The 25,328-nt window shown below is 61.0% G+C and overlaps 1 protein-coding gene across 1 annotated transcript in view; it reads right to left on the bottom strand.

The window, feature by feature from the left end:
• Positions 1–676: 676 nt before the first annotated feature.
• Positions 677–25,328, bottom strand: part of ACVR2B (activin A receptor type 2B) — a 43,949-nt gene continuing 19,297 nt past the window's right edge. Inside the window, exons 2-11 of the mRNA XM_062179777.1 lie at positions 12,471–12,678; positions 12,166–12,275; positions 11,875–12,026; positions 11,654–11,797; positions 10,773–10,916; positions 10,378–10,526; positions 4,647–4,761; positions 3,063–3,201; positions 2,853–2,983; positions 677–2,455 (exon numbers count right to left, since the gene is read on the bottom strand). Of these exons, the coding sequence (XP_062035761.1) occupies positions 2,261–2,455; positions 2,853–2,983; positions 3,063–3,201; positions 4,647–4,761; positions 10,378–10,526; positions 10,773–10,916; positions 11,654–11,797; positions 11,875–12,026; positions 12,166–12,275; positions 12,471–12,678 (1,487 nt within the window). The 3' untranslated portion in view covers positions 677–2,260. The remainder of the gene's footprint in view (positions 2,456–2,852; positions 2,984–3,062; positions 3,202–4,646; positions 4,762–10,377; positions 10,527–10,772; positions 10,917–11,653; positions 11,798–11,874; positions 12,027–12,165; positions 12,276–12,470; positions 12,679–25,328) is intronic.

Here is a 25,328-nt window from a genome sequence, read left to right as displayed (position 1 = left end):
GCCCCCAGGGGCTCCACCTGAGGGGAGCACGGGGCAAGGCAGCCAAGGAAGGGGCAGGTCCCAGACTCTCCCTCCTCCCCAGGCCCTCCATGCCCACAGCGGACCGAGGGAACACGCAAGGGAAGCCACCCAGAGAAGACCCGGCGCCAACGGGGAAGGGTCCGCCATCTGCCGACTCTGGCAGCAATGAGCTACACGCGTCGGGGCTTTGTTGGCTGCTTCCAGAGTGAGGAGAGAGAACCACACTGCCGGAGGAGAAAGCTAAAGAAATCAGATATGGCACTTCTCAATAAATATCTTAAAGCTTCTTAAAGAAATGGGCGGGGAGGAAAAGCAACTGCTGTAAGGCCTGTTCTGCCATCAGAAAGTTCGGGGCAAACGACTCCTCAGCACGAACTCAGGCTACACAGGAAAGACGAGAGCTTACCAAGACCAAACAAAACACCTGCCCCGCAGCCGCGCGGCGCCCTATTCTGCCCCGCGAAGCAAAGCCCGGCACTGGAGAGGGAGGGGCGGAGCCTCGCCCGGCGCCCTGTGCCCAGGCCCCCCAAGCCCCCCAGAGGAGAGGACACCCGCAGCCAGCAGGCCCCGGCGCCTGGTGCGCGCAGGCTCCCTGCCCCGAGGCCCGGAGCCAGGTGACAGAGGCGCCACGCAGCCTTCCCTCAGAAGCCGGATGGCAGGCCCAAGGGGGCGACCTGGCTCTCTGGCGGCCTGTGCGGCTGTAGCCCATGTCAGCTTCTCCCAGCAGCTCGCCTGCCGCCATGAGGAGATGCGCTGTTGTCAAGAAAACCGTCTAAAGAAAGTGGAAGGAAACCTTCGCGGAGGACAGTGGTGACGCCCCGACGCGGGGCGTGGACAGGACCGCGGCACTCCCTACAAGACACAAACTTCTTTTTTTTTTTCTTTTTCTCTATTTCTTTTTAAACTTCCTTATCGTACAACCCAACTTACATTAAAATATACTCACTACAGAACAACACAACTAACAAAATATATAATAAAACTTACACAAGTAGAAAATTCTGAGGTATTTCTGGTTTGAGGTGGTCTGTGGTCGTGAAGTTTTAATTCTTTTACTTTTCAAAATTTAAACCTCGGAAGCCACATAGCAAAGCATGTGTGTATAGTGGATGTGTGTGCCTTGTTTGAAAAAAATTCAGCGTGTTTCATAAATTAAAAAAGTCAAACGTTGGAACAGCAGCATTAGGAACGCTCACTGACTACAGCAAGGTTATGGCGTAATAGGAAACAGTTTTCAGTATATGCACCACCTGCAGGGGTCTGGAGAAAGCTGTGTCCACGAGCCAGCACGGGGCACAGGCAGAGCGGCGGACACCGCCTGCCCCAGCTCCCAGGGCGCCCGGGGGCGTCTCCCTGACCGGTCCGCCCCGGGGGACGGTTACAGCATCGTCTTGTGAAGAACGCATCACCTATCGGATCATTCCTACCCTCGCCCACTGACAGTCAGGCAGGAACACTGTCCGGCGCTCTGGCCAGCCCCAGCGAGTGGGAGGACACTGGGCGGGCCCGCCAGCAGCGAGGAGCCGGCCCTGCCTCAGACCCGCCCCAAGCCTGCCTGGCCATCCTCGCCCTCGGTCCCTGGGTACCTGAGAAGGAGCCTCCGCAGCAGGGTCGCTGCTCCGTGTGCCCGAGTCCAGTGTAGCTCTGTTCCAACCCCACCCCCACACGGGCCTCCCGCCAGCCCCGTCCCCGTGCCGGAGTTCCCACGGTCAGGACCCCCCACCGTGAGATCCAGGCAGACACAGCTGCTTTCTGAAGCTCACCGTCTCGGGAGGGAGAAAACCGAGCCGGGCAGGGCAGGCCGGGCGGGGGCCCTCCGCCCCGGAGGAGGGGTGCTCTTATGTAACAGTCTTCAAGGTCCTCTAGGTAGAGTTTGCAGCATTAGATTTCCTAAGACAGGAGCTGGGTGTCTGTGTCCCCGATTCTGAGACGCCAGACGGAGAGCGGGACAGGAGGCGGCCGAGGCTCCTCAGCAGGGCGCTGGCTCTGCATCCACAGCTCAGCACCTCCACGCGCCTGCTGACGTGTGACTGTCCGCTGCATGCGTACAGCAGAGCAAGATGCTGGTAAAAACTGATCCAATCCAAAAATAACATTAATAATAATAATTATAATAATATAACAACGATAAAAGTCCAGGGAAATAGCAGCTGCATCTCGTGTGTGTGTTGGTGTTATGGGATTTCCGAACAAAACACAACGCCTCTTCTTTCCTGTTCAGCGCCACCCGCGCCCGGGCTCAGATGCTCGACTCTTTCGGAGGCAGGTCCACGTTGGTGACGGCGGTCACCAGGGAGACGAGGCAGTCCGAGGTAGTGCCGTTGACGGACCTCCGCATCAGGGACACCCGCTCCTCCACGCAGCCCGCAGACAGGCGCGCCTCCGCGTCGTGGTCCCAGCACTCCTCGATGGTCACACAGAGCTGGGCCAGGCCCTGCACGCAGCGGTGGGGGAGGGGAAAGGCCCCGTCAGGCCCTGTGCGGGGGGACGATCCCGAGCACCAGGCAGAGCCCACGACCACCGGCGCAGGTCACTGGTCAGCAGCTGCAGAAACGGCAGGCCCCACCCTGAGCCCCCTGGCCTCCCCGCACAGCCCAGGGCAGGCTGAACCTCAACACAGGGAGCAGAAGGGGAAACCAGGCCTCTCCTGGGCAGACACAGCTGCCTGCCCTGACAGTGGCAGCCCAAATCCCACCAGGGTCCACCGCAGGAAACAGAAGGCAGGCACCTTCCTGCCTTACTCCCCACGGCCCCAGACACGCGCCTGGGGCTAGGGGATATGGCAGCCTCTCCCTGGGCCCCACGCCGAGGGCCCCCTCCCCAGCCCTCACCGGGTGCTTCAGCCAGTGATCCTTAATGGCAGGCCTCATCTTCTTGTGCACAACCACCTCCTGCAGCTCCTCCAGGGAGGGGTGCTGGCCGATCTCCTCCTCGAAGGGCAGCATGTACTCGTCCACGGGCCCTGGCGGGAGAGGACACTGGGGGGATCACCCGCGGCCCCGGCCCCGGCCGGCATCCCCGGGGCTCCCCCGCCCACTCACCATCTGCAGCCCTGCAGCGAGACACCAGCTCCCACAGCACCAGCCCCATGGCGTACATGTCGATGCGCAGGAAGGCGTCTCTCTGGAAGTTGATGGCTCCCTCCAGCACCTCAGGGGCCATGTACCGTCTCGTGCCCACCTTCACATGAGGACAGAGGGCAGGGTCCACAGTGAGTGACATGCGCTTCAGGCAGGGGCAAGACCGTGGCACTCAGAGCAGACACCAATGGCTGCCTCAACACACCACACACACCCACAGCACGGCGGCCCAACGCCCCAGCAGGAACCGCACTTAAGAGTGCCTCACACTCCAGACGACAGGCATTCGTCATGGTTACGAGGCAGCTCGCGAAGCCGTGTCCCATTTCCGGTGCCTGGGTACCGGTCTCAGCTCTCTCCCAAGTCCAGCTTCCTATGCACACCCTGGGACAGCAAGTAATGCTTCAAGAACTTGGGTCCTTGCCACCCAGATGGGAGACGGGAGGCCTGCAGCAAGCTCCCAGCTCCTGGCTCAGGCCTGCTCCAGCCCTAGCTGTGGTGCACATCCAGGCATGGGTGGGAGATCTCTCTATCTGTCTCTGTGTTTTTCTTTTTTTCTTTTTTTTTTTAATTTATTTACTCACTCGAAAGTCAGAGTTACACAGAGAGAGAAGGCAAGGCAGAGAGAGAGAGAGAGAGAGAGAGAGAGACAGTCTTCCACCCGCTGGTTCACTCCCCAGCTGGCTGCAACAGCCAGAGCTGCGCCCATCCAAAGCCAGGAGCCAGGAGCTTCTTCCAGGTCTTGTACGCGGGTACAGGGGCCCAAGCACTTGGGCCATCTTCCACTGCTTTCCCAGGCCATAGCAGAGAGCTAGATCGGAAGTGGAGCAGCCGGGTCTTGATCCGGCACCCATATGGGATGCCAGCACTGCAGGCAGTGGCTTTACCTGCTATGCCACAGCGCCAGCCCCGGTCTCTGTGTTCTTCAAATCGACAAACTAAAGAAAAAGAAATCCACCTGCTTTTTTAAAGAAATACTAAGGAGCAGGGATTCAGCGTAGTAATGAAACCACTGCCTAGGAAGCCCGCATCCCACACGGGAGGGCCTGGGTTCAGGTCTCCGCTCCACTCCTGAGCCAGCTTCCAGCTGCGCACTCCGGAAGGCACGAGAGACGGCTCGAGTGCCTGGGTGCCTGCCTCCCATGCAGGAGACGGCACTGTAGTCAGACCGAATCAGACACGAATACGCTGGAACCGCCGCCAACCCGCTACAGCACCACAGGAGCTGCCCAGAGCTGTGTATCTCATGGAGATGAGACCACCGGTAAGGGGGAACAACAACCGTTCAGGGCATTTGTTAGCTTTTCTGCTTCATCTTGTCTAGTAACGGCAACTGAGAGGCCAAGGGGGGGATGACGTGGCCAAGCGGCCAATCTCCACCTTCCTCGGCCTGCAGGAGCCGCACCAGCAGCCAGGCCTTGGTTCCCCGCTGGTAGAAGCACTGTTGCTGAGTTTCCACACAGCTGACGCACACGGTGGCCCTCGCTCCCCCACCCCATCAGGTGGACCCCTGCCTGTTCCCTCCCCCAGCCCGCGGCCTCTTACCTGCCCATGTGTGTCCCCGGGAGGTTTTCCCGGCTCAAACCGAACGGCCAGGCCGAAGTCGGCCAGCACGGCCGTGAGGTCGCTCTTCAGCAATACGTTCTTGCTCTTGAAGTCCCTGTGGAGACAATGGACCGAGACGCAGCTCAGCACCCGGCCCACCCAACCTCCCCGCGCCTGAACGTCCCAGCGGACCGAGACGCGGCCCAGCACCCGGCCCACCCAACCTCCCCGCGCCTGAACGTCCCAGTGGACGGAGACGCGGCCCAGCACCCGGCCCACCCAACCTCCCCGCGCCTGAACGTCCCAGCGGACCGAGACGCGGCCCAGCACCCGGCCCACCCAACCTCCCCGCGCCTGAACGTCCCAGCGGACCGAGACGCGGCCCAGCACCCGGCCCACCCAACCTCCCCGCGCCTGAACGTCCCAGTGGACGGAGACGCGGCCCAGCACCCGGCCCACCCAACCTCCCCGCGCCTGAACGTCCCAGTGGACGGAGACGCGGCCCAGCACCCGGCCCACCCAACCTCCCCGCGCCTGAACGTCCCCGTGGACCGAGACGCGGCCCAGCACCCGGCCCACCCAACCTCCCCGCGCCTGAACGTCCCCGTGGACCGAGACGCGGCCCAGCACCCGGCCCACCCAACCTCCCCGCGCCTGAACGTCCCCGTGGACCGAGACGCGGCTCAGCACCCGGCCCACCCAACCTCCCCGCGCCTGAACGTCCCCGTGGACCGAGACGCGGCCCAGCACCCGGCCCACCCAACCTCCCCGCGCCTGAACGTCCCTGTGGACCGAGACGCGGCCCAGCACCCGGCCCACCCAACCTCCCCGCGCCTGAACGTCCCCGTGGACCGAGACGCGGCCCAGCACCCGGCCCACCCAACCTCCCTGCGCCTGAACGTCCCTGTGGACCGAGACGCGGCCCAGCACCCGGCCCACCCAACCTCCCCGCGCCTGAACGTCCCAGCGGACCGAGACGCGGCCCAGCACCCGGCCCACCCACCCTCCCCGCGCCTGAACGTCCCAGCGGACCGAGACGCGGCCCAGCACCCAGCCCACCCAACCTCCCTGCGCCTGAACGTCCCCGTCCGTCCAGGGTGTGCGCCAGAGTGCAGTGTGGACACGGCACAGGCGGGCAGCTCCCGGGGCCCACAGTGCACACGGTCACCCCTGCTCAACTGCAGATGGACGGCCGCCGCCAGGGCTGGCAGACCCTGCCCTGGTCCCTGCACCTCCGGGCGGGCTGCACACAGGCAAGATGGCCTGGGACACAAGTTTTCTGGGAAAAATTCACAACGCTTGAAGGTGAACAGCAGTAAGACGATCCTGCACTGGCCTGACCGGTCCGAACAGCGCACCAGCACCAGGGGCTCGGTGACAGCTCTGACCTCACAGAGCTGATCCGTCCTGTGCCAGCCTGGCTGCACTAGAGTAAGTGACACACAAAGTGCAGGGGTCACACCTGGCACACCCACCCGCGCACGACCGTGTGAAGAGTCAGCGTGCAGGGGTCACGCCTGGCACGCCCACCCATGCACGATGGTATGAAGAGTCAGCATGCAGGGGCAACACCTGGCACACCTACACACATGACTATATGAAGAGTCAGTGTGCCAGGGTCAGCCTGGCACACCCACCCGTGCACGACGTGTAAAGAGTCAGCGTGCTGGGGTCACGGCTGGCACACCCGCCCGTGCACGACGTGTGAAGAGTCAGCATGCCGGGGTCACGCCTGGCACACCCACCCACACACAACCGTGTGAAGAGTCAGCGTTCAGGGGTCAGCCTGGCACACCTGCCCGTGCACGACGTGTGAAGAGTCAGCATGCCGGGGTCACGCCTGGCACACCCGCCCACCCTCGCACCACTATGTGAAGAGTCAGTGTGGCGGGGTCACGCCTGGCATGCCCACCCGTGCACAACCGTGTGAAGAGTCAGCGTGCCAGGGTCAGCCTGGCACACCTGCCCGTGCACGACGTGTGAAGAGTCAGCGTGCTGGGGTCACGCCTGGCACACCTGCCCGTGCACGACGTGTGAAGAGCCAGCGTACCGGGGTCAGCCTGACACACCCGCCCGTGCACGACGTGTGAAGAGTCAGCGTGCCGGGGTCAGCCTGGCACACCCGCCCACCCTCGCACCACTGTGTGAAGAGTCAGCGTGCAGGGGTCAGCCTGGCACACCCGCCCGTGCACGACGTGTGAAGAGTCAGCGTGCAGGGGTCACGGCTGGCACACCCGCCCACCCTCGCACCACTATGTGAAGAGTCAGCGTGCCAGGGTCAGCCTGGCACACCTGCCCGTGCACAACGTGTGAAGAGTCAGCGTGCTGGGGTCAGCCTGGCACACCTGCCCGTGCACGACGTGTGAAGAGCCAGCGTGCCGGGGTCAGCCTGACACACCCGCCCGTGCACGACGTGTGAAGAGTCAGCGTGCCGGGGTCACGCCTGGCACACCCGCCCATGCACGACGTGTGAAGAGTCAGCGTGCAGGGGTCACGCCTGGCACACCTGCCCGTGCACGACGTGTGAAGAGTCAGCGTGCTGGGGTCAGCCTGGCACACCCGCCCACCCTCGCACCACTGTGTGAAGAGTCAGCGTGCAGGGGTCAGCCTGGCACACCCGCCCGTGCACAACGTGTGAAGAGTCAGCGTGCTGGGGTCACGGCTGGCACACCTGCCCATGCACAACCGTGTGAAGAGTCAGCGTGCCGGGGTCACGCCTGACACACCCACCCGTGCATGACGTGTGAAGAGCCAGCGTGCTGGGGTCACGGCTGGCACACCCGCCACCCTCGCACCACTGTGTGAAGAGTCAGCGTGCCAGGGTCAGCCTGGCACACCTGCCCATGCACGACGTGTGAAGAGTCAGCGTGCCGGGGTCAGCCTAGCACACCTGCCCATGCACGACGTGTGAAGAGTCAGCGTGCCGGGGTCACGCCTGACACACCCACCCGTGCACGACGTGTGAAGAGCCAGCGTGCCGCCTCTGACCCACTAACCCAACAACTTCACAGGGCCAACTTCGGGGCGTTGCTGTGGTTGTGGCAGGGCCGCTGCAGCTGTGAGCCCCGGACTGCAGGCGCACTGCCTGACCCCACACCATGACCCGCTGGCCCTCGATTCCAGGCGCACTGCCTGACCCCACACCATGACCCGCTGGCCCTCTCTGAGCGGCCCCGTTTACTGCACAACTGGTCCTGCATCTGAGGGAGGGGCTGAGACAAACAGCGGTGGCGCGGGAACAAGGCCGTGCTCGTGCTCCACAGTGCTCAGGACAGCCCTGCCCTGGGTGGTGCCGAGCGAACTCCACACGGGGCCTGGGACTGGCAGTGTGGTGCAGCAGGCGGAGCCACCGCACGTGACACACGCATCCAACGTCGGCGCGCCGGCCAGGTCAGCTGCCTGCTTCCGATCCAGCTCCCTGCTAAGGCACCTGGCGGCCCAAGCACTGGGCCACCGCCCTTGGGGGAGACCAGGATGAAGTTCTTGGCTCCTGGCTTTGGCTTGGACCAGCCCTGGCAGATGTGGTTATTTGGGGAGTGAACCAGCAGACGGAAGACTGATCTCTGGTCTCTCTGTCAGTCTGCCTTTCAAATAAATAAATAAGTTTGGGGGGGGGGCAGTTTGGGGCCAGCATTGTGGTGCAGCGGGTAAAGCCACAGCCTGCAATGTTGGCATCCCAAATAGGCACCGGTTCAAGACCCGATTGCTCCACTTCCAATTCAGCTCCCTGCTGATGGCCTATGAAAGCAGCAGGGGATGGCCCAAGTGCTTGAGCCCCTGCACCTACATGGGAAACCTGGATGAAGTTCCTGGCTCCTGGCTTCAGCCTGGACCAGCCCCAGCAGTTCAGCCATTTGGGGAGTGAACCAGCGGATGGAAGATCTCTCTTCTCTTTGTAATTCTCCCTTTCAAATTAATAAGTCAATCTTTAAAATAAAAAAAAAGGTTTTGAAGTGTACATCAAGGACTCTGAAAGGTCCCTGAGGCTCTTCCAGAGGCTCTGCAAGGTCAAAGTCAAGGTCAAAGACAACCCAGTACCACCACTCCCCATCAATCCATCATCTGCCTCTTTAAGCTCAGTCATTCTCTCAGGAGCAGGGAGGAGCTGCCCGGAGGCGACAGGGTGTGTGATGCCTCACGTGTCAGGTGCTCTAGCGAAGGAACCCCCACCCACAGGAGTTCTTTCTAGTACACAGAGGGACGCGACACCGAGGGACGCCACAGAGAGGGACGCCACAGAGAGGGACACCACACCGAGGGACACCACACCGAGGGACGCCACACCGAGGGACGCCACACAGAAGGACGCCGCACCGAGGGACGCCACACCGAGGGACACGACACCGAGGGACGCCACACCGAGGGACGCCGCACCGAGGGACGCCACACAGAAGGACGCTGCACCGAGGGACGCCACAGAGAGGGACGCCACAGAGAGGGACACCACACCGAGGGACGCCACACCGAGGGACGCCACACAGAAGGACGCCGCACCGAGGGACGCCACACCGAGGGACACGACACCGAGGGACGCCACACCGAGGGACGCCGCACCGAGGGACGCCGCACCGAGGGACGCCACACCGAGGGACGCCACACCAAGGGACGCCACAGAGAGGGACGCCACAGAGAGGGACGCTGCACCGAGGGACGCCGCACCGAGGGACGCCGCACCAAGGGACGCCACACCGAGGGACACGACACGGAGGGACGCCGCACCGAGGGACGCCACACCGAGGGACACGGCACCGAGGGACGCCGCACCGAGGGACGCCACACCGAGGGACGCCACACCGAGGGACACGACACGGAGGGACGCCACACCGAGGGACGCCACACCGAGGGACACGACACCGAGGGACGCCGCACCGAGGGACGCCACACCGAGGGACACGATACGGAGGGACGCCGCACCGAGGGACGCCACACCGAGGGACACGATATGGAGGGACGCCGCACCGAGGGACGCCACACCGAGGGACGCCGCACCGAGGGACGCCACACCGAGGGACGCCACAGAGAGGGACGCCACAGAGAGGGACGCCACACAGAAGGCCGCCGCACCGAGGGACACCGCACCAAGGGACACGACACCGAGGGACGCCACAGAGAGGGACACCACACAGAAGGACGCCACACCAAGGGACGCCACACCGAGGGACACGACACCGAGGGACACGACACCGAGGGACGCCGCACCAAGGGACGCCACACCGAGGGACACCGCACCGAGGGACACGACACTGAGGGACGCCGCACCGAGGGACGCCACACAGAAGGACGCCGCACCGAGGGACACGACACCGAGGGACGCCACACCGAGGGACGCCACACCGAGGGACGCCTCACCGAGGGACACGACGCCGAGGGACGCCGCACCAAGGGACGCCGCACCGAGGGACGCCACACCAAGGGACACGACACCGAGGGACGTCACACCGAGGGACGCCACACAGAGGGACGCCACACCGAGGGACGCTGCTGAGCTCGCTCTCCAACAAGTGAGGGCGACAGCACTTTCTCCTGTGGCCATCAGAGGGCACCAGAAAACCAGCACAGGAGGCCACGCCGCCCCAGGACGCCGGAGAAAGGCCAGGTCGCGTGCCCAGTTGCCTCTGCCACAACACAAGCAGACCAAGCGTGCCCAGCAGGCTGCAGCTGCCCTCCCTCCCACAGCCTGCTCCCACCCACCAACCTCCCCTGCAGGGAAGGCACCTGCCAACCCAGGTACCTGTGGGCAATAGACGGCTTGTGGCCCTCACCACGGCACCAGGGCACATCCTCGTGCAGGTACGAGAGGCCTCTTGACATCGTCTCTGCCACATGACACAGTTCATTCCACGTGATGATGTTCCCCTTGAGGTAATCCGTGAGGGAGCCCTAAGAGAAGGGAGCACAGAACTTGAGCACAGGCCCCGGGACAGGACAGGCCCCAGCCCAGCCCTGGGGAGGATGGCCCAGGGGGCTGGTGGTTGGGCTCCTCTCCCAGAGCTCCCTTGCACATGGGAGGCAGGAGTCAGCAGGTGCCAAGCAGGAAGTCACCACTCTGATCCTAAGACGGTGCACACCTGTGCGGGCCACGGGCCTGCTCCAGCTCGTCCCAGGGCCCTGATGGGCATGGCTCACCTTGTCATGGAAGGCCGTGATGAGCCACAGCTCCACCTCCAGGTTGGAGCCTCGCTTCTCGGCAGCGATGAACTGCAGCAGGTTCTCGTGCTTCATGCCGGGCGTGCTGAAGATCTCCCGTTCACTCTGCCACGACTGCTTGTCCTGGGTGGAGAGGCTGCTCAGCCCCTGTCCCTACCCCCGGCCTCCCAGCCTCAGCATCCGCTAAGGGTCCAGGAGAAGCCCAGGACTGGGCCGAGCTCTGGAGCACCAGGCCAACAGTGATGCCAGAGATGACGTGAGGCCAGCACCTTGACTCACATGAGGCCACCAAGGTCCAGAGACCTGACAGGCGAGAGGCAGAGCTAGGCCCGGCTTTGCTAAGCTTCCCGGGCAATGGCTTGGGCTGCCTGGTGCCCAGGGCCTCTGAACAGATGCCGAGGGCCAGTGCTGTGGCATAACGAGTAAAGCTGCTGCCTGCGGTGCTGGCATCCCACATGGGTGCCGGTTCTAGTCCTGGCTGCTCCTCTTCTGATCCAGCTCTCTGCTGTGGCCTGAGAAAGCAGTAGAAAGTGGCCCAAGTCCTTGGGCCTCTGCACCCACATGGGAGACCCCGATGAAGCTCCTGGCTCCTGGCTTCAGCCTGGCCCAGCTCTGGTCATTGCAGCTATTTGAGGAGTGAGCCAACAGATGGAAGAACTTTCCTTCTCTAACTGTGCCTTTCAAGTAAATAAATATTTCAAAAAATAGATAAATAATAATTTTGAAAAGCCTGGGAAGCAGAGCCGGGCCTGTCACTGCAGGCTGGGCTGAGCACAGCCTCCCAGCGAGGTCCCCCGGGCCTGGGGCTCCAGCAGATGTCTCTGTGGGCGTGGATGCCCTAGAGCCCCTGAAACACTCACCTGGAGCGGGAAGATCTTGACCGCCACGAAGTCGTTCATGAGCTGGGCCTTCCAGACACAGCCAAAGCGCCCCCGGGCCTTGACCTCCAGCAGCTGCAGCGGCTTCAGGCCCACCAGAGGGGACGGCGGGGGAGGCGCGGGGTCCTGGGGACAAGCACAGCTTGCTGGGCCTGTGCGGCCTGCGCGCCTCCCCCTGCCCTGGCCCGGCCCCGCCGTCTCACCTCATGGACGTCTACGTGGCCATAGGGAGGCTTGCGATGCCGGTATATCCAGAAGGCCAGCAGGACAAGGAGGGACAGGCCCCCGATGGGCAGCAGCGAGTAGGCCAGCACCGTGAGCAGGGTGGGGGCTGTCGGGGGTGGCTCGTACGTGACTGGGGGACACATGGAGCCCTGTGTCACACAGCCCGCCCGCCCTGACACCTCCGGGGGGCCTGCTGCCACGCCCACCCAGCTCAGCAGCCAATCGCCCTAGGCCGAGGCCAGCCCAGCGCGGCTGGGTCAGCCCCTCACCTTCCGGGCCGCCGGCCTCTGGCAGGTGGGTGAAGCGCTCGTTGCAGAAGTTGCCTTCGCAGCAGCAGAAGTACACCTGGGGGTTCTCCTCGGTGGCCACGCACTCCTGCCTGGGGGCAGAGGTTGCCAGACCTCCTCAGCCAGGCACGCAGGACCCCCAGCCCACCTGGCCAAGCCCCTCCTCAGACAGGGCACTTCCCAGCACCTCATGGGGACGATGGCAGCCAAGGATGGACCCCGACACCGCTCCTCGGGGCCGGGGCCGTGCCGAGAGCCGGCGGGCAGCATGGGGCAGCGTGGCGCACCTGTCGTAGCAGTTGAAGTCGTCCAGCCAGCAGCCCTTCTTGACGAGCTCGATGGTGCCGGAGCTGTTGCGCCAGGAGGCGTAGCAGTGCAGCCGCTTGTCCTGCTCGCCCTCGCAGCGCTCCAGGCCGCTCTGGTTGGTGCGCTCCAGCTCCCAGTTGGCGTTGTAGTAGATGCACTCCCGCGTCTCGGCCTCGCCGCGCCCAGAGCCTGCAGCCCAGGGAGGAGAGACCTGAGCACACCCAGGACTGTGGCCCCACAGCCTGCTCCCAGAGGGAGGCGCGAGAGTGGGCTCACGGACCCTCCGCACTCCACCTCCTAGCTTCCTGAGAGCCCACCAACCACTGAGCTGCCCCAGGCCCAAGCAAGGGGGAGGAGGCAGGAAAGCCGACGCCACAGAAGGGTGCCTAAGCAGCCGGCCAGACTGAGCCAGCCTGAGACAGCCTGATGGGCACGGCGGCACCGGAGGCTCCAGGGAGGCAGTGGCAGCTGTGGCCCTACAGCCACAGAAATGAAGAGACCCCAGGGCAAGACAGACACACCCTGGGTCCTCCGTGGGTGGGCTGGGCTTGGGCAGCGGAGGCGTTTATTGAAGACGCCTTTTCCCAGGCCAGCCCTGTCCCAGGGGCATGGGGGCAGAATCTGCACTAGTAACCACCCTCTCTGTCTCCGAACACACCTGGGGACCACACCTGGACTGCCCTCCCACCCCCCCCTTCTACATGCAGCCCCCCTGCCCCCGTCCCTTCCGCGTGCAGCCTCCCCCCGCCCCCGTCCCTTCTACCTGCAGCACCCCCGCCCCCATCCCTTCTACGTGCAACACTCCCAGCCCCTCCCCCCCCTCCCTGCTACGTGCAGCCGTCGCACCCAGGCTAGAGAACATCACACAGAGCCAAGTCAGCGGCCAGGCTCCCAGGGGCTGTGCGCCTCGTGGGCCTCGTGCGCCTGGACAGGAGGGGGGCTGGCTGAGCCACAGTCACAGGTCATCCTGGGCACCGTCCACCCAAGTGGCCAAGCACTAAACTGCCATGTGGCCCTTCCGACGCTTCCCTCCCAGCGTGGCCTCACTCACCAGACCCACCCTACAACACAACTCCAGGCCCCAGCCCCAAGGGGGCCACCACCTGCAACGGGAAAGCACGTGGAGAAGCCTGCCACAGCCCCGCACCGGGTGCCCGCGACCTGGGAGGCAGGGGCATGTGTGGCCTCCTGCTGGCTCCCCTGTGGACACTGAGAGGAAGCCTGCACCAATCACCCAGCCAACCTCCCCCACGTCTCAGGCTACTGTGGCCAGTGACCTGGCACCAACTGGGGTGGGTCTCCCCCTGCAACCACCCCACCCCAGGAAGGAGGAGGGATGGGTGGGAGTCAGGCCCCCAGGGGAGCCAGAGTGCAGCAAGGACAGGGTCCCCGAGTACCCTGACCTCGTCCCACCCAGGGCCTTCGCCACCCTCCTCTCCATGCCCACGTGGCCTCTGCGAGCAGAGGGCTTGAGCCCCAGGGCTCGTCCCAGGGCGGACCTGACCCCCACAGTGACTGTTCTCTGCTGTCTCCTGCAACGACAGCAGCTCCTTCCAGGGGCACCCGGCCAGGGGCAAGCAGCAAACCTCAAGGCTCCAGGCTGGATCCCAGGGCTCAAGATGCTACCCAGCCAGAATGGCGGCTCCCAGCCACAACCGCGCCCTCGGCGCCATGGGGCCTAGATCCCGACCTGGAAAAGCAGAAGCAGGGCCTCCTGAGCGGCCAGGTAGCTGGATGTCAGCCTCGGCCCGGGAAGACTTCAGGGCCACAGAGAGGCTCACGCTGGAGAGCAGCCTGGCTCCCCCAGGGAGGCCCCAGGGCGGCCCTTCCTCAAGCCTAAGGTTTAGGGGGATCCCAGAGGGGAGCAGGTGGGGGCGAGAGACCAACGGCTGGGCAGACACCAGGGGCCAGCACCCAGGAGGCCCACAGGCCCCGCCCACCAGCAGCAGCACCAAAGTCAGGGGTGCAGGGCCTCTCTGCTTCCATCGGCCCTTGGGCTGCCCTTGCCACCTGACTTACCATCGTCTTTGGCTAACTGCCCGTGCTTGACTAAAGGAGTATTTCAGACATCCACAAAGGGTACAAATAATAGGACCAAAAATAACCCCAAGAGAAAATGATGTGAACATATGGATGGAAGCATTACATATGAACACGGGTTCGAGTCCTGGCTGCTCCACTTAGATCCAGTTCCCTGCTAACGTGCCTGGGAAAGCAACAGAGGATGGCCCAAATGCCTGGGAGCCTGCCACCCATGTAGGAGACCCAGATGGAGCTCCTGGCTTTGACCCAGCCCAGCCCCGGCCACTGCGGCCATCTGGGAAGTGTGAAACAGCAGATGAAGGATGTGTGTGTGTGTGTCTCCCTCTCTGTAACTCTGCCTTTCAAACAAAACAAAATAAATCTTTTTTTTTAAAAAAATGAACATTTGTGGAGTTGAAAACAAAAATGTGCAGACCGCTTGATCCTTTCTTTCTCCTTTTATGGAGAACCCCCAACTGTTGGTTCACTGCCCAAACACCCGTGACAGCCAGGTCGGGGCCAGGCCAACACCAGGACACAAGCCAGGTCTCCCACGTGGGTGGCAAGAGCCCCATCACTTGAGCCCCCACTGCTGCCTGCAGGGTCTGCGTTTGCAGGGAGCCTGAGTCAGGAGCCAGAGCTGGGAATCACCCCAGGCCCTCCAACGTAGCCACGGGTATGGTAACTACTAGGCTACACTGCCTCTGAACACGGCTGACACAACACACTGGGAATGGGCCTGACGACTGCTTTCTGAACGCCCACGCCCACCCCCACCGGACAGGTGAAGGCGGGACTCCTGAGCATCTTCGCCAGAGTCACAAACGTGTAACGCCGGCCGGCCGGAGAGACGGATGAACGGCGCAGGAGCCCCAGCCCCAGCACCCTCGCTGGTCTCCACCCCCACTCGGACACCGGGCAACACGCGGGATCAGGAGCCCAAGCAAAGGAGGCCAACAGAGTGACCAGGGACGCGCCAGTCACGACCGTGGACAGGACCCTGTGGAGAGGGCTGAGGGCTCCAGGTCACACGCAAAGGCCCAGGATTTCCTCAGAACCTCGTCTGAACAGATCTCCCCACAGGCAACCCAGCAAACGGTGCCTTGAGCAGGCCAGATTCCCAGTCCTGCGGACACTGCCCAGCGTGTGACCCTTGGCATGCCCCTAGTCACTCTGTGATCGGGATTACATGGCACAAGCCTCCCAGGGCTGTGGCAAGAAATGAGCGAGTTACCTGAACAGGCCTGGCACGCCGGCCGCTCCCTGCTGCCTGTGGCAATGGCTCACAAAGCACACCCCTGTGTGGCCCCCAGCCCTGCAGGAGCCTTGTATTCAGAGCCCACGTGACACTCAGTGCCCCTGCCACAGCGCACGCTGGCTCAGCGGCCAGCTGGAGACCCAGGGGCCTCCCTGCTTCCTCCGCCCTGGCGCTCTGCTTCTTGACACACACAGCTATTTATAGCCTCTGGCACTGCTCCAACTGCAAGGCCACCTCAGCCTTCTAACAGAAGGACTCCCACCTACACCCATGGAGCCAGAGGTGGAGCCAGGTACCCACGCACGCAGGCTTCCCCTGGCCCCCGCCCACTCACTCACCCTAGCCACAGCCAGCCCAGGCGTCGGCCTCCACGGCGCACCTCCAGGGACACAAGTGAGAGCGTCCCTAAGAGGCGGTCCCTGCACCTCAGTGGAAAGAAGCCCTCCCGTGTACCCCACAGCCTCTGTCCGCGCAGAACACAGCAAACCCCACGCCCCCACACACACACAGAGCAGAGATCCCACACTGCAGCCACGGCCTGCTAGCATCCCACACAGACGCTGGGTCAAGTCCCACCTGCTCTTCTTCTGACCCAGCTCTCTGCTATGGCCTGGGAAAGCAGTGGAAGATGCCCTGCTTGGGCCCCTGTACCTGCATGGGAGACCAAAATTCCAGGGAGCACAACCTAAAGGTTTGGGAGCAAGCACTAGCAGGTGAAAGGGCTGAAGCAGCTCAGCACAGTGTGGAAATCCCACCCGCCTGTGAGGGGCGCAGGGCACCATGGGACATGAAGAGTGATGGCAGGAGAAGGGAGAGTTCAGAGCTGGAGAGGAAGCTCCACAGGGAGCAGGTGCCCAGCCCCACCCATGTGGGCACCTAGTACTCCCACTGCAAGAATCCAAGACGGGCGCACTGTGGCATGGCGGGTGAAGCCACCGCCTGCAGTGCTGGCATCCCATGTGGGCGCTGGTTCGAGACCCGGCTGTTCCATTTCCAATGCAGCTCTCTTCTGTGGCCTGGGAAAACAGCAGAAGATGGCCCAAGTCCTTGGGCCCCTGCACCCTCATGGGAGACCCAGAGGAGGCTCCTGGATCCTGGCTTCGGATCGGCACAGCTCCAGCCATTACAGCCAACTGGGGAGTGAACCAGTGGATGGAAGACCTCTCTCTCTCTCTCTGCCTCTCCTCTCTCTCTCTCTGTATAACTCTGACTTTCAAATAAATAAATAAAATCTTAAAAAAAAAAAAAAAAAGACTCCAAAACAGACTGACATTTTCTCTCTGAATCGCACTCACCCAAGAGGATCACTCCTGAGTGTCCCTGCAGTCCAACAGAACCTCTGATACAGATGGCACACGTTTGTTCCGCACCTGGGGAACACAGCTCCCACTGCACTGCAGGCACCACACTGAACCTTCACAAGCAACTACACGTCCAGCGTTCCTGACAACTCTGTGCGGTCCTCACGTCACGTAACACAGGGCTAAGTAATTTACCCCACTTAGCAGCAGTTAAAAAGTGGTTTCAACCCGGCAGGCACGTCCTCACTGTGCTACCATCACTCCCACAGCTCTGAAACGCACGCATGTCCAGTGCTGTGTCACAGGCCAGCATGTGACCCTGCTGTATTGTCCACCGTCGCTGGACCCCTAAGCTACTTACATTTGTCTAAGCAATGCCACTCTGACTGTTCCCTGGGCCCACGTATGGGAACTTCTCCAGGGTGCACACCCAAGGCTGGAAAGGCTGCGCCAAAGATCTGAGAACCTTCAACTCACTAACCACTCCCAAAGATGTCTTAGGCCAGCGCTGCAGCACAGTGGTTAAAGCCCCGGCCTGCAGTGCTGACAACCCATGAGACGCCGGTTCGAGTCCTGCCTGCTCCTCTTCCAATCCAGCTCTCTGCTATGGCCTGAGAAAGCAGTGGAAGATGGCCCAAGTGCTTGGGCCCCCGCACCTGCATAGAAGACTCAAAAGAAGCTCCTGGCCCCTGGTTTCCAAACGGCTCAATTCCAGCCATCGCAGCCATTTGGGGACTGAACCAGAGATGGAAGATCTATATCTAACTTTGCCTTTCAAATAAATAAAATAAATCTTAAAAAAAAAAAGATGTCCTCATTTATGTTCCCAAGATGGCAGCTGCCGCCAAGCCGCCTCCTTGCCGCGTGCACAGTGGCACAGTGCTCTACGCTGAGTCACTCCGTCCCCTTCCTCGGAACATAGCCTGCTCACATCCTTCCCACTGCTCCACCGCGTCGCTCCTCCTGGAGCTGCAGAACTTGCTTCTCCAAGGACTGGAGTCATGGCACAGCAGGTCAAGCCACGGCACCCCATCTGGGCACTGGTTCAAGTCTCAGCTGCCCCTCTTCTGATCCAGCTCTCTGCTGTGGCCTGGGAAAGCAGTAGAAGATGGCCCAAGTGCTTGGGCCCCTGCACTCACGTGGGAGACCCGGAAGAAGCTCCTGGCTTTGGCCTGGCTCAACCCCAGCTGGTGCAGCCATTTGGAGAGTGAACCAGCGGATGAAGATCTCTCTCTCTCTCTGCAACTCTGTTTTTCAAATAAAAACAATAATTCTCTCATATTTTTTTTTTTTTTGACAGGCAGAGTGGACAGTGAGAGAGAGACAGGAGAAAGGTCTTCCTTTGCCGTTGGTTCACCCTCCAATGGCCATCGCGATAGGTGCGCTGCGGCCGGCGCACCGCGCCGATCCAATGGCAGGAGCCAGGTGCTTATCCTGGTCTCCCATGGGGTGCAGGGCCCAAGCACTTGGGCCATCCTCCACTGCACTCCCTGGCCACAGCAGAGAGCTGGCCTGGAAGAGGGGCAACCGGGACAGGATCGGTGTCCCGACCGGGACTAGAACCCGGTGTGCCGGCGCCGCAAGGCGGAGGATTAGCCTAGTGAGCTGCGGCGCCGGCCATAAAACAATAATTCTTAGAAAAAAATAAAAATAAAAAAAAGAAACTAAAAAAAAAAAAGGAACTGCTTCTCCATTCATGGTGACCCTTCTCCTCTGTAGCGCCGACAGGAACGCCATTCTGTCTGACGCTGACACAGCTCTAGGCAGTTCTGCTGCTGTCTTCCCAGCTTATTCCTTCCAACTTTCATTTTGAATCTCTCTGTCTGCATTTTCATCCGTCGAATCTAGTGCTATGTCTGACCTGGAGCTGGGTCCCACAGCATTTATGATTACTGTGCATGTTTGAACGGTTCTTCTCTATCGCTACCTCCGTCTGGATTACTGCTGAAACTTCCCACTTCACGCACTTCAAGTCTATAGGTTATACATTTCATTTCTATTCTATTACTCTAGCGTAAACCAGTCTTCAAATACTAACACATACATTTATTCTGAAAGCCTAAAATTGGGGCAGCCTCTTGGCCTCGTGGTTAAGTTGCTGGTCAGAGATGCCCACACCCCACGTCAGAGCAGCCGGGCAGCTGGGCTGGAGACCAGGCTCTGGCTTCCTGGGAGGCAGTGCGGTCGGCTTCAGCTACTGGGCTCCTGCCACTCACATGGGAAATCTGAACTGCACTCCCAGCTCTCAATGTCAGCCCAGTCCAGCTCTGGCCGTTGCACGGTTTGGAGAGTGAACCAGCAGATGGGCGGCACACTCTTGCTCCATCTCAATTAAACACCATACACATACAGGACTGGCGCACACCACTGCAGGTTAAAGCCATGGCCTGCGGTGCCGGCATGCCATGTGGGCACCAGTTCAAGACCTGGCTGCTCCACCTCTGATCCCACCCCCTGCTAATGGCCTAGGAAAACAGCGGAAGATGGCACCTCGGATGCCCTGTACCCATGTGGGAGACCCGGAAGAAGCTCCTGCCTCCTGGCTTCAGATCAACCCAGCTCCAGCCATTGTGGCCATTTAGGGAGTGAACCAGCAGATGGAAGATCGATCACTCTTTCTCTCTCTGCCTCTGTGTAACTCTGCCTTTCAAGCTAATAAATATTTTTTAAAAACTGTTTAAAGGGACTGGCATTGTGACACAGCAAGATACACTATCACCTACAATGCCGGCATCCCCTACGGGCATCAGTTTGTGTCCTGGCTGCTCTAGTTCCCACCAGCTCCCTGCTAATGTACCTGGGAGGGCAGTTGGAAGATGACCCAATGCGTGGGCCCCTGCTACCCTCAACAGAGACCAGAATGGAGCTCCAGGCTCCTGGCTTCGACCTGGTTCAGCCCCGGCTGTAGTGGCCATTTGAGGAGTAAACCCAGCAGATGGAAGATTTCTCTCTCTCTCCCTCTCTGAGGCTGCCTTTCAAATAAATAAATAAAACTTTAAGGAAAAGGTATAAATCCTCATGTTGACCAATACCTCCACCATCGCCCATGCAGCTTCCCCTTTAACTAATCTGTCGCTCGCGCTCAGTGTGCAGCATCTTCCGCTGCTTTCTCACCCACCTCCCACACACACGGACCTGTCCTGGCAGCCGGTGTCGTAGACCTGCACGTGCGCTCAGCGCTTGGCCCGCTATGCTGTCCCGTGGGACCGTGGTCCCCAGGACAGACCTGCTGGTGAGCGGCCTTTCTGATTTTCTGGAAATGCCACTTTGCCCTTCTCAGTGAATGACAGCTTGGATGACCTTCTCAGCATTTGGAGAGTGCCAGTCATAGCTCTCTGGCCCCACCCCCGAGCTGTGAGTGAGTGCGACTTCCCCTGGCTGCCATCTTGGGTCTTCTTTTGCAGTTTCACAAGGGAAGTGGCTGAGTAGACATTTAATTATTTATTTTTAAACAATATTTATTTGTGGGGCTGGCATTGTGGCTTAGCTGGTAAAGCCACCACCTGCAGTGCCGGCATCCCATATGGGCACCAGTTCGAGTCCTGGCTGCTCCATTTCCGATCCAGCTCTCTGCTATGGCCTGGGAAAGCAGCGGAAGATGGCCCAAGTCCTTGGGCCCCCGCACCCATGTGAGAGACCTCAAGGAAGCTCCTGGCTTCGGACTGGCATAGCTGCAGTTGTTGCGGCCAACTAGGGAGTGAACCAGCGGATAGAAGACCTCTCTCTCTCTGCCTCTCCTTTTCTGTGAAACTGACTTTCAAATAAATAAGTTCAGGCAGAATTACAGAGAAGCAGAGGCAGAGGCAGAGAGAGAGAGAGAGAGAGAGAAAGAAAGAAAGAGAACCGGGCTGTTCTGAAGCCAGGAGCCAGGAGCTCGTTCGGGGTCTCCCACCCGGGTGCAGGGGCCCAAGGACTTGGGCCATCTTCTACTGCTTTCGCAGGCCATAGCAGAGAGCTGGATCAGAAGTGGACCATCCAGGACTCGAACCGGCACCCACATGGGATGTCGGCACTGCAGGCGGTGGCCTTACCTGCTAAGCCACAGGGCCGGCCCCTGAGTAGATATTTACCAAGCTTATTTACACAGCTTAGTTCACTATGCATTGAGAGCCTAAAGATCAGTGTTTCTGACCAATTCCGAAGTCCTGGTCTGTTATCAGCCTGAGAACTGTGCCCCTGCTCTAGGACTCTGGAACCCCTGTTACAAGCCGGCTGGCCTTGCTCCTTCTGCAGTCTTTCAGCCTCTTGCTAGGGTTGAATGTGGTGCAAACTCAGTTCCCAACACAACAGTGTTGAGACGCACGGCCCCTGAGAGGTGCTCAGGCGAGGGAGGCGCTGCCCCCAGCTTGTCCCTCCCGCCACCTCATGGTGAAGCACACGCCGATGCCGTCTGCGTGGAGGTCCCGGCCTGCAGCACCAGGAGCCAGGTAACTGCCCAGTCTTCTATCACACAGGCAAAGAGAGAAAACAGCCCCCTTTTGTAGTCTTCAAGTCTGCATCTATGTGGGTAATTCCTTAGAGTCCAACTCCAACTCACTGACTCCCCCCTTAACTGTGTCTGCCCCACTCGGCATCTCTAGTCAGTTTATAAATATGATCATTCTATTTTTTCAATTCTAGAAGTCTACTTTAGAAAGCCTTCCTGGTCCGTTCTGATCCTGCTGTAATTCTGTAACTGAACTTCCTGGAAACCCATTCCTGACATCTGTTATTTCTGAAGACGTTCCCATGGAACCTGGTCCTCCTGTGTCTGTTGGATACTCAGCCCCAGCACGGCAGGCCACGTCTGGGGCCGCCTTCCGGGGATGGTTTACACCTCTGCTCCGCCACACTGCCCAGGACGTCACAGTCCAGGACCACTCCAGTTCCCAGCCAGAGATTCCCAGAGAACAGGAAGGCACGAACTCCACCTCACAGCTCCTCTGAGCTCAGGGAAACCACCTCGTCCAGCGGGGCCCGGACAACGTCAGGATCTAGGCCCTCTGGCAGCAAAAGCAGCGAGCTTCCAGTCCACCTCCTCGGGGACGGGAACACCCTGCAAGTCCCAGCAGCCCCGCGGCCTTCTCTCCTGCCCGCGCACGACTACTGCCCCTCCCAGCCCCCGGCCCCGCAGCGTGTCGGCAGGGGAGGCACAGAGCTCCCGCTCCCGGCCCCTTTGGTGTCCCTTACTTCTGTACCCAGGCAGCCCCTCAGCTACTGTGCTCACTACAGATGCCAGAAACCACGTCCGGAGGCACTTTCCAGGGCCACAGGAAGAGCTCCGTCCACCTTCAGAGGCCAAGCGCAGACACCGGAGCCAAGCCGGGTCACCTGCGGTCACTGTCAACTTGGACTCTGTACACACGTCCCTGGCCATTGTCCGGGACGTCCCCACTTCTCCTGGCCCCATCCTGCCCAAGGCCAGGGACAGGGCCTCCAATGAAGGTCCAGGACTACACACAAACGTTTTCTTCCACTGCCTTCTGGGAGCCCAGGAAAACCACAGCCAGGGGGCTGGCACTGTGGCGAGGCGGGTAAAGCCGCCACCTGCAGTGCCAGCATCCCATATAAGCACCAGTTCTAGTCCTGGCTGCTCTACTTCCAATCCAGCTCTCTGCTGTGCCCTGGGAAAGCAGTAGGAGATGGCCCAAGTCCTTGGGCCCTTGCACCATGTGGGAGACCCGGAAGAAGCTCCTGGCTCCTGGTTCCTGGTTCCTGGCTCCTGGCTTTGGATCGGCACAGCTCCAGCCATTGCAGCCAATTGGGGAGTGAACCAGCAAATGGAAGACCGACCGACCGACCGATCTCTCTCTCTCTCTCTCTTTCTCTCTGCCTCTCAAATAAATAATTAAAAAAAAAAAAAAAAAGGCCAGGCTTTCTGAGGCATAAACACATAAGGACAAAACGACAGACACAAACTTTCCCAGCAAGAAAGTAGCAACTGGCCACACCGAACCCACTGTGAGCTGTGCACAGCACTGAGGGGCACATGGAGGCTCTGCAGGAGTGGGGGGAGGAGCCCCCATCAGCACACGGGTCCTCTGTGAGCTGTGCACAGCACTGAGGGGCTCACGGAGGCTCTGCAGGAGGGGGGGGGAGGAGCCCCCATCAATGCACGGGTCCTCTGTGAGCTGTGCACAGCACTGAGGGGCACATGGAGGCTCTGCAGGAGTGGGGGGGAGGAGCCCCCATCAATGCACGGGTCCTCTGTGAGCTGTGCACAGCACTGAGGGGCTCACGGAGGCTCTGCAGGAGTGGGGGGGAGGAGCCCCCATCAGCACACGGGTCCTCTGTGAGCTGTGCACAGCACTGAGGGGCACACGGAGGCTCTGCAGGAGTGGGGGGGAGGAGCCCCCATCAGCACACGGGTCCTCTGTGAGCTGTGCACAGCACTGAGGGGCTCACGGAGGCTCTGCAGGAGTGGGGGAGGAGCCCCCATCAGCACACGGGTCCTCTGTGAGCTGTGCACAGCACTGAGGGGTACACGGAGGCTCTGCAGGAGTGGGGGGAGGAGCCCCCATCAGCACACGGGTCCTCTGTGAGCTGTGCACAGCACTGAGGGGCACACGGAGGCTCTGCAGGAGTGGGGGGAGGAGCCCAGAGACAGTGCACGGGTCCTCTGTGAGCTGTGCACAGCACTGAGGGGCTCACGGAGGCTCTGCAGGAGTGGGGGGAGGAGCCCCCATCAGCACACGGGTCCTCTGTGAGCTGTGCACAGCACTGAGGGGCACACGGAGGCTCTGCAGGAGTGGAGGGAGGAGCCCCCATCAGCGCACGGGTCCTCTGTGAGCTGTGCACAGCACTGAGGGGCACACGGAGGCTCTGCAGGAGTGGGGGGAGGAGCCCCCATCAGCGCACGGGTCCTCTGTGAGCTGTGCACAGCACTGAGGGGCTCACGGAGGCTCTGCAGGAGTGGGGGGGAGGAGCTCCCATCAGCACACGGGTCCTCTGTGAGCTGTGCACAGCACTGAGGGGCACACGGAGGCTCTGCAGGAGTGGGGGGAGGAGCCCCCATCAGCGCACGGGTCCTCTGTGAGCTGTGCACAGCACTGAGGGGCACACGGAGGCTCTGCAGGAGTGTGGGAGGAGCCCAGAGACAGTGCACGGGTCCTCTGTGAGCTGTGCACAGCACTGAGGGGCTCACGGAGGCTCTGCAGGAGTGGGGGAGGAGCCCAGAGACAGTGCACGGGTCCTCTGTGAGCTGTGCACAAAATTAAGGGGCACACAGACCCTCAGACCCACACCGGCGACAGCTGGGGGCCACACAGCCCTGCACAGGGAGGGCTCGGCATCAACCCCAGATGCCCAGCACAGAAACCCCCCACCCCGACTCTCCGTGCCTGAGGCCTGCTGGGTGACAGCAGCCAGGCACACTAGAGGCCGTCAAAAAGCTCATGGGAAATGAAACGAGAGGATACGTTTACACTGATGCACAAAACATCAAAGTCCGTGCACAGCTCAGCTCTTGCATAAAACACATTTCCATGAAGTCCCCTCTTACACCTTCAGACAAAAAAACCCACAGATACTTCCCAGGGGAACCTGACTAGTTCCAAACATAGACCAATACAAACCTTACAGCTAGCCAGCTCCACCCACGGGCTCAGAGCTGTCAATCATTATTCAAGTCCACCCTTAAACATCAACAGCTCAAGAAAAACTACTTACTGAAAGATTAAAAACAGGAAGCAAAAACTAAAGAAACAAGACTATTCAGGGAGACTAAAACTTCAGAGATTTCTTACGGTGCCAGCGGCGTGGCGCAGTAAGGTAAGCCACCACTTGCAACGCCAGCCTCCCAGTTCAGGTCCCGGGGACTCCGCTTCTTTCCAGCTTCCTACTAATGCACTGGGCAGGCCCAAGAACAGGCGACCCTCGGCCCACGTTGGGGGGTTAGGAAGGAGCCCCTGGCCCCTCGCTTCCCTGGTCCAGTCCTGGCTGCGGCCGCCATATCAGCAATGAACCAGCAGATGGAAGATCTCTTTCTCACTCTGCTTTTGCAAAAATCAGGAAGTACATATTTTTTTCCAAAGTTGTATTATTACCCTGAGAGATAAAGGCAATGCACCCCGAGAAAGGAATAGGATGAGACAGGCACCTGGGCCAAGCCGTGACGGGAACACGTGGGATGCCGGCACCCCGCCCTGCAGGCTGGGTGCGAGACTCAGCTCAGCTCCTTTGCTAGCCCTCAGCAGGGAGGCGGCAGCGGAGGGCTCAGCTGCTTGAGTCCCTGCCCCCACGTGGAAAACCCAAGCTGACTCTAAGCTCCCGGCTGCAGC

Source organism: Lepus europaeus, chromosome 2 (assembly GCF_033115175.1).
Source record: "Lepus europaeus isolate LE1 chromosome 2, mLepTim1.pri, whole genome shotgun sequence".
In the NCBI taxonomy this organism is placed as follows: domain Eukaryota; kingdom Metazoa; phylum Chordata; class Mammalia; order Lagomorpha; family Leporidae; genus Lepus; species Lepus europaeus.
The sequence above is the reverse complement of the archived record's forward strand: the minus strand, read 5'-3'. Positions and strand labels throughout refer to the sequence as shown.